The following is a 7,934-nucleotide window of genomic DNA, read 5'->3' on the forward strand; positions in this document are numbered from 1 at the left end:
GCAAAGCTAACTGCACTTTATCATGCATCAGCAGATGCATGACAAACAGAACCAAGGAGGTGATACTTCCCCTCTATCAGGCACTGGTCAGACTGCAGTTGGAATACCATGTGCAGTTTTGGGCGCCACACTTCAAGAGGGATGTGGATAACTTGGAGAGGGTGCAGAGGAGGGCCACTCGTATGGTTAAGGGCTTGCAGGCCAAGCTCTATGAGGAGAGACTAGGGCACCTGGACCTCTTCAGCCTCCACAAGAGAAGGTTGAGAGGCGGCCTTGTGGCTGCCTATAAATTCATCATGGGGGCGCAGAAGGGAATTGGTGAGGCTCTACTCACTAGAGCGCCCCGGGGGTCACAAGAAATAATGGCCATAAGCTAGCAGTTTTAAACTGGACATTAGGAAGATCTTCACAATTAGAGTGGCCAAAATCTGGAATGGGCTCCCAAGAGAGGTGGTGCTCTCCCCTACCCTGGGGGTCTTCAAGAGGAGGTTAGATAGGCCCCTGGCTGGGGTTATCTGAACCCAGCACTCTTTCCTGCCTATGCAGGGGGTCAGACTCAAGGATCTATTGAGGTCCCTTCCGACCCCAACATCTATGAATCTATGACCTTAAAGTGAGGGCTCATTGCATTATACTCTGATGCCCCTTTGCACACCTACAGTTTTATAAAAAAAGTCATAGAAATGTGATTCAAGCCCCCAGTGTTGCCTTTGTTGCTGTGTTTGCTCTTATTTTACTTATGGAAATATATGAGTATGTGACAGGGAGCTAAGAGAGTGAACACTGATTTACTGATTATGACCGCAGTAGATATAGGTATAATCCCTCTTGAATGAGGTTGAACTAGCTGATGGCTACTCTGGTTATAGGTAACTTTGAGGAGGTGAGGTAATGAACAGAACTGAGTAATTTCTTCATATCCCTGGACCTCTAGGGTGCCAGTGAGCAATAAATTGTCAATGGACTTTGTGTCCTCCTGCCTCTGCATGCTGCAAGGAACCAGCTGAGGCCATGAAAGCAGTAGAGACTTCCAAGGGTCAGGCGCAAGAGACCCAAGCAAGAGAGAGGCTTTTATTGCCTGTTATAACTAGTATAGAAAATGGTTCCAAACTTTTTTTGACCAATTAACCACTGTCAACACCCAGAATTTCTGCTGCACCACAATGCATCCTTGCCATCAAACTTTTAATATCAAATACTTTCAAGACATACAAGGAAAAATTTTTTCCATCACTCTTGTGATGTGGTGCAGCCAGCATGATCTGTACACCAGTGTGGAAACCATTGGTATATGAGTAATTAGCATAGTCTGTATAGAAAGCGGAAACATTAAGGGCATTCAGGAGATTATGGTTGGCTTGATGAGTTTTCCAGTAGCAGCTTAAAAAAAGCTACATGCACAAAAACTACATGAAGTGGTGACTCCTACAAAATGGAGCAAAAGGTTTGGAATCCATTGTTTCATATATGTTGAATACATAAAACAATAGATAACGTACTTTGCTACGTACAGTGAAACCAGTGATAGGTAAAACACACATCAGCAATAACTGGTTATACTTTAAAATAGTCCCAGATTTTCCTGAAAACTTTAGTTTGATTTTTTTTTTTTTAAGAAGTTGTTCTCTTGGCTGTCAGTACGGTCACTTATTGCAGGTTTCACTGATATCTGTTTATAGATAGTGAGCCTGATTTTGCTGCCACTTATGCTTGTCTGTATGGTAAAGTTGAACTGGTTTAGTTGTGGCTTCCTGAATAATTAAACACAAGGTTTGTACTGGTTTATTTCAGTTTAAGAGTGGCTTAACTTTGGTTTATATTGCTTAATTAAAATCTGTTTGTCAACCCAAGTGAAAGTGAAAAAGCTATCCTTAATATAATGTATCCACGTGGAAATTTGCACTGGTTTAAATTGTCACCTTAGCAGGGGTAGGCAATTATTTTGGGTGGAGGGCCACTTACTGAGTTTTGGCAAGCCATCAAGGGCCGCATGGCAGGCAGCCAGGAGCAGATAAATATTAATTTTCTAAATTTTTGAGGGGCCCGCGGGCTGGATAGAATGGGCTGGTGGGTTGCATCTGGCCCGCAGGCCACATTTTGCCCACCTCTGTGCTAAAGCAATAGCCCACAAAGACCAAGCCTCACATGGGTATGTATCGAGAGTATTTATATCCCTGGGGTAAATAAAATCTAAAGAAAGATGATCAGAAGCAGGCTTACAGTCTCTTCCATTTTTTCCCAGATGTGGCCCAGTAGTTCTTGTAATCCTCCTGATTCTCAGTGGATGCAATTGCTGTAAGGCTTTGTGAGACTTATAACAGTTGAGGGAAAGTCTCCCCTGAGCAATCATTATTAATCAGTTCACATGAGTGACTAGGGAGAGGAGGCAGTGCCATACACAAGTCTTCCCCATGCTATATTAGAAATCAGTACAGTACAGTATTGTAGTATCCATTTGACATGCCAAAGGCAGATCTAGTAAGTAAAACAGAAATATTATCAATAGGTAGCAGCTGTGTAGTGCAGTGTATTAAAAGATTTGTAGCACTAAAACTTCCCTTGCTGCAAGCCAAACAGTGGTCAACATGGAGATATGGCTGTATTTTTAAACCCATGTCATGGTGGGAGAAAGTTCTTGAATCAGATATTGGTATTTTCAAAATGTCTAATAGAAGTTGCTTCTTTATGTTCGGACCTAACGGTAGTGTTTGTTTAAACCCTTTCTTTTCAGATAACCTCTTTGTGAACAATCAGAATGGATACTACTACCACTCTCAGACTAGCTTGGATAGAGCTCCACATGACTACAATGGTAGAATCCGCAATGGTAGTGTCTACAGTGCACACAGCACAAACTCTTTGAATAACCCACAGCACTACTTGCAGCCATCTCCCATGTCCTCTAACCCAAGCATTACTGGAAGTGATATCCTGAGACCTGATTATGTCCCATCGCATCGACATAGTGCACTAATACCACCTTCTTATCGGCCTACCCCAGATTATGAAACTGTGATGAGACAGCTTAACAGGGGAATGATACACACGGATAAGCAGAGTCATTCAATGAGAAATCTTAACATCAGCAATTCATATGCTTACAGTAGACCTGATGCCCTGGTTTACAGCCAACCTGAAATCCGAGAACATGCTCACTTCACTTCCCCTCAATCTAATCACTATCCGTTTAACCTGAATTACAGTTTTCATAGCCAGTCTCCATACCCTTATCCTGCTGAAAAGCGTCCAGTTGTTGGAGCAGTCAGTGTGCCGGAGTTGACAAATGTGCAGCTTCAGGCTCAGGATTATCCAGCACCAAATATCATGAAGACTCAGGTCTATCGACCACCTCCTCCTTACCCCTACCCAAGACCTGCAAACAGTACTCCAGACCTTTCCCGACACCTTTATATAAGCAGCAGCAATCCAGATCTCATCACAAGACGAGTCCACCATTCTGTCCAGACATTTCAGGAAGACAGTCTGCCTGTTGCACATTCTCTTCAGGAAGTGAGTGAACCCTTAACATCAGCGCGCCATGCTCAGTTACAGAAAAGAAATAGTATTGAAATAGCAGGGCTGGTCCACAGCTTTGAAGGAGTCAGAATTAAGGAGAGAACCATGTCAGCATCAGCAGCAGATGTGGCCCTTCCAAGAGGGTCACAGCCCAGTGTTCTAATGGAAAAGACAAAGCAAGAAGAAAATGAGGAGCAAGAAGAAGGCATGAACTGTGGTCATAAAAAGTCTCTTTCAGATGCAACTATGCTGATTCACAGCAGTGAGGAGGAGGAGGAATTTGAAGAAGAAAAAGCTCATACAAGTTTGTCTCCTCTCCCTGAAGGCCAACCCCAGCTTTCTGGTATCATGGGTGGTCATCCTTCTGAGTCTCTTTTAAGTTATCCATACAGTTCTGTTGCTTCACCTGCTGGCCCTTTGCATATCCTTGAACCTAAGTTACATATTACAGAGCCAGAAAAGAGGATGAAAGATATGAGCCCGGTGCATTTACTAGCTGAGTCACAGGTGCAGAGAAGAGGTGAAGGTTTGCTGACTCCATCTATGTCAGAATCTGACCTTACAACTTCAGGAAGGTACAGAGTTAGAAAGGACTCTGTGAAGAAGAGACCTGTGTCTGATCTTCTGTCTGGGAAGAAGAATATTGTGGAAGGTCTTCCACCTTTAGGTGTAAGTAGATATTTCTTTTTGTTTTGTTTTGTTTTGTTTTTTTCCAGGGCTCATGCTGGTAGATAGAACTTGTCTGATGAGTTTTAAAAATACACCTCTTAAGATTTTTGAAATGTACCAACAAATGTCCACCCCACATTTTTATTTTCTTGTTTTCTCTCCTTTCTTCCCTTATGTACCTCTTTTCCCCTCTATTTTCTGTCACTGTTTCACCCGTTCAGCTGGTCCTCCCAATTCCTATTGGATCGATCTCAGATCCATGAGGAACTAGCTTCTGATGCCCCTTCCGGCTGGAACAGGAGTAGTTTCCTCCTCTCCACTAGCAGCTTTCTGACATCATTAGACCCATTCTCTGAGTTTAACCACAGGACTTGAGTGGTCACGTGTATTTTCTAGACTCTTCTCCCTCTCCCACTTAACATAATGTCATGAAGCACTAGATGTACCATCTCCTTTTCCCTCATTCTTTCCCATGTCCTTTTCCCTCACCCTTCTTTCTATTCACTTCCTCCATTTTTTCTTTTCTTTCTTCCTCAGGTTCCCTCTCCCTTTTTGTCTAGCCTTCTAACCATTCTGTGTCTTACAAATTCAATTTCTCCTGGTCAAGCAGGCTACCCATCTCTCCCACAACTCCTGCTTTACAGAATTTTATATGTTTGTGCACAACTGTGCGAAGTCATTCATGATCCTCTCTGGCCTTACTTCTTTGGTATATTTTTCAAGTCCTTAGGGCAGGGACTTTGTCTTTCTGTGTGTTTGTACAGTGCCTAGCACATTTTAGGTGCTGCTGTAAAGAATGATTTCCAAGGCACTTCATTTCGGCCTCTAATTCTGTGCCCATGATTTAGTGTCTGCAATTCGTTGAAGGCACACTTTTTATACTACTGTGATACCTTAAATACCTGATTTGTAGGTTCAGTGAAATGCTTAGACACACCTAGATACTGTAAAATACACCTACAAAATTGGGTTCATTTCTGAAAATTGGGTCCACAAACAATGTTGTCTAATATAGATGAAACTGATTCTATATGTGGTATTTTTGTGTTTTATTCTGAACTGTTGGAGATTCTAATTCTGTTTAAGAATGTCAGTCTCTCCAAAATGCTCCTTGCCCTAGGACCTAACCTGTAGAGAACAATATTTCCCATTCTTGTGAAGTTTCAGTAACTTGTCTGGAATGAAGACAGACTGGTGTCGGGTCCTGTGAAAGAATGTGGTTCTACCACCAGAATCTTTTACCACACTGGCTTTCAAAGATAATAACAAGGGTAGTCCTCTGTTTCCAAAAGCTGAACCCCTCCTAAGTCTGCTTTGTTATTTGTCCAGTGTTTTCTATAGGGTATAACTTTATTTTTTTTCTGGCAGGGAATGAAAAAAAACAAAACCGATGCAAAAAAAATAGGGCCTCTAAAGCTAGCTGCCCTAAATGGACTAACCTTGTCTCGAATGCCTCTGCCAGATGAGGGCAAGGAAGAGTCTACTAGAGCAACAAATGATGAAAGGGTATGTCTCAATTTTCTGGAATACTTGCTTTCTCCTTAGGATTAGAATCTTAAAAATGAAATGCATTAGCAAAGGCTAACTGCTAGAACATCTTAGTTTCAAATTGAGTCAGATGTAGAAGGTAATTGGTGAATGAGACTTGTAATTCCTGACAGTCTCTTGGTAAAAATGCCTAAGAAGACTAAGGATAGGAGTTGTATACAAGTTTATAACTCCTTTTTTTCCTTAGATTTGTGTAATTTGCCTTAGCCCCAGTCCTTGGGCAAGTGGGCAGTATATAATATTTATAGTTTTTTGAAGTTGGAACCAAACAGCTGGGAAAACAGAGAATCTTCACTGAACCCTTCAAAGATTTCAGAGATGTGTGTCCTCTGTGTGCACATCACCTCATTTCCTTGCCAAGCAGCCTCATCTGAAATACATGTTAAATAGAATAGGACTGTGCAAAAGATCCATCAGGATAAGGGAGCAGTTGTCTAATGCTGCCCTCAAAGAATGGAGCTGTTGATGAGGTAAATACTTAAAGCTTTAAAAATGTTGCCACTCTTCTAGCACTGAGTGTACTTGTGCTTGATGCTTTATAAATTGAAAGTTCCTGGCTGAAGAAGATTGCAGTGTAAATAGGAGATAGACAAAATAGTTCAGGCACATGTAATAGAAAGAAGAAAGAAGGTCCAGTTTCACAGGATTTCAAAGGTTCTTAGAATATCAAGTTTACTTTATGTTTGTTCAAAGTCTTTCATGCTCAGCTTTGTGATACTGTGCCCTTTCTTGTCCATTCTGTGCTAGAAATCTTGGCCAAAAAAAAAAAGTGGAAGAGGCTGCTGCTCTAGAGTGTTTTAGTATAGACATTGTCAGTAGAGATTTAGTGCTTTTTTCTGTAGCATGTGGTAATGGCATCTGTTTACAACAAAATTCCTGACTTGTCTGATAGCTACATGGACATTCAGATGTTAACATGAGTCTGGCTGCTTGTGACAACAGAAGTAGTTCATTGGCTTAAATCTCCGACTTATTCATGTAATTATTTTTGCCAAACAGAAATACCAGAAGTGTCTCATGATTTAGAAAGTATTTGGTTTTGAAAAAATAAATTGTACTTCCATCAAGTCAAAATACCCAGTCCAACCTGCTAAACCAAGCAGAAAAGTTTCTAAACATCTTAATCCAAATCTGGGGAAATGCCGTAATTACCTTGTCTAGCAAAACTGGTCTCATGTCTGACTGTGTTATCTCTACAGAAATTAAAAAATCATTTTTGAATGTTATTTACCATCTCTGTGTCTAACTGCCATATCTTGAAGTTCTGAGTCAGCTCCCACTTCAGCAGAACTCCCACTGCCTTAAAGATTTGCCTGGTTAAGGACTTCAGAATTTGCCACTCCAGGTTTACTGTGATGTGCTATACAAACAGGGATATCTGGGAAGTAATTACAAAAATTAGAAGTGAGAAAAATCTGTGCATTTTATTTATATTAAATTATTTTCATTGCATTGTTACTAGTAAAACTGAATTGGGCTGAAACTTTGTGTGCTTTCTTCTTCTGTCTTGTAGTGTAAAATTCTTGAACAACGGTTAGAGCAGGGGATGGTGTTTACAGAATATGAGCGGATTCAAAAGAAAAGACTCATTGATGGTGAGTGTTCAATAGCCCGGCTCCCTGAAAATGCTGAGAGAAACAGGTTCCAGGATGTCCTTCCCTATGATGATACCAGAGTGGAGCTGGTCCCAACCAAAGAAAATAACACAGGTTACATCAATGCATCTCACATTAAGGTAAGAAAAGTACAGCTGAAGAAATGTTTGTCAGTTGGTTCTGTACTTAGAAATATTTAGATTGAAGAGAAAATATGGTGGCTGGGGGGGCAGTTAATATCTTGTCTGTTCTCTTTTTCCTTTTCATGCTAATGTTGACTTTTTGGGGAAGAGGTGTTTTTCTTGGACAGCTGGAAAGAATTCAGGATCAGGTACTGGAGACATCTGCTGTACGGCATTTATTCCATCACTTTTTTCTTTTTGTGCTAATGGGAGGCAAGTTTGTACCTTAAAGTTGTGGAAAAATCTGTAATAACCCTCAAAACCAGCAGCACACTTATAAGATGGGAAACTCCCTTCTTGAGAGCACGGAGGCAGAAAGGGATCTTGGAGTCATTATTGACTCCAAGATGAACATGGGCCGACAATGCGAGGTCATGGTTGGCAGGGCTAACCGGACCTTGTTGTGCATCCACAGGTGCATCTC

The 7,934-nt window shown here is 41.3% G+C and overlaps 1 protein-coding gene across 2 annotated transcripts in view; it reads left to right on the forward strand.

Annotated features, from left to right (window-relative positions):
- PTPN21 (protein tyrosine phosphatase, non-receptor type 21) overlaps positions 1-7,934 on the forward strand; it is a 71,451-nt gene that overhangs the window by 53,128 nt on the left and 10,389 nt on the right. For both annotated transcript variants that reach the window (XM_019518685.1, XM_019518686.1), the window contains 3 exons: positions 2,732-4,185; positions 5,554-5,691; positions 7,247-7,468. In XM_019518685.1, the coding sequence (XP_019374230.1) occupies positions 2,732-4,185; positions 5,554-5,691; positions 7,247-7,468 (1,814 nt within the window). The remainder of the gene's footprint in view (positions 1-2,731; positions 4,186-5,553; positions 5,692-7,246; positions 7,469-7,934) is intronic.

Source organism: Gavialis gangeticus, unplaced genomic scaffold, assembly GCF_001723915.1.
Source record: "Gavialis gangeticus isolate Ggan-Ray unplaced genomic scaffold, GavGan_comp1, whole genome shotgun sequence".
In the NCBI taxonomy this organism is placed as follows: Eukaryota; Metazoa; Chordata; order Crocodylia; family Gavialidae; genus Gavialis; species Gavialis gangeticus.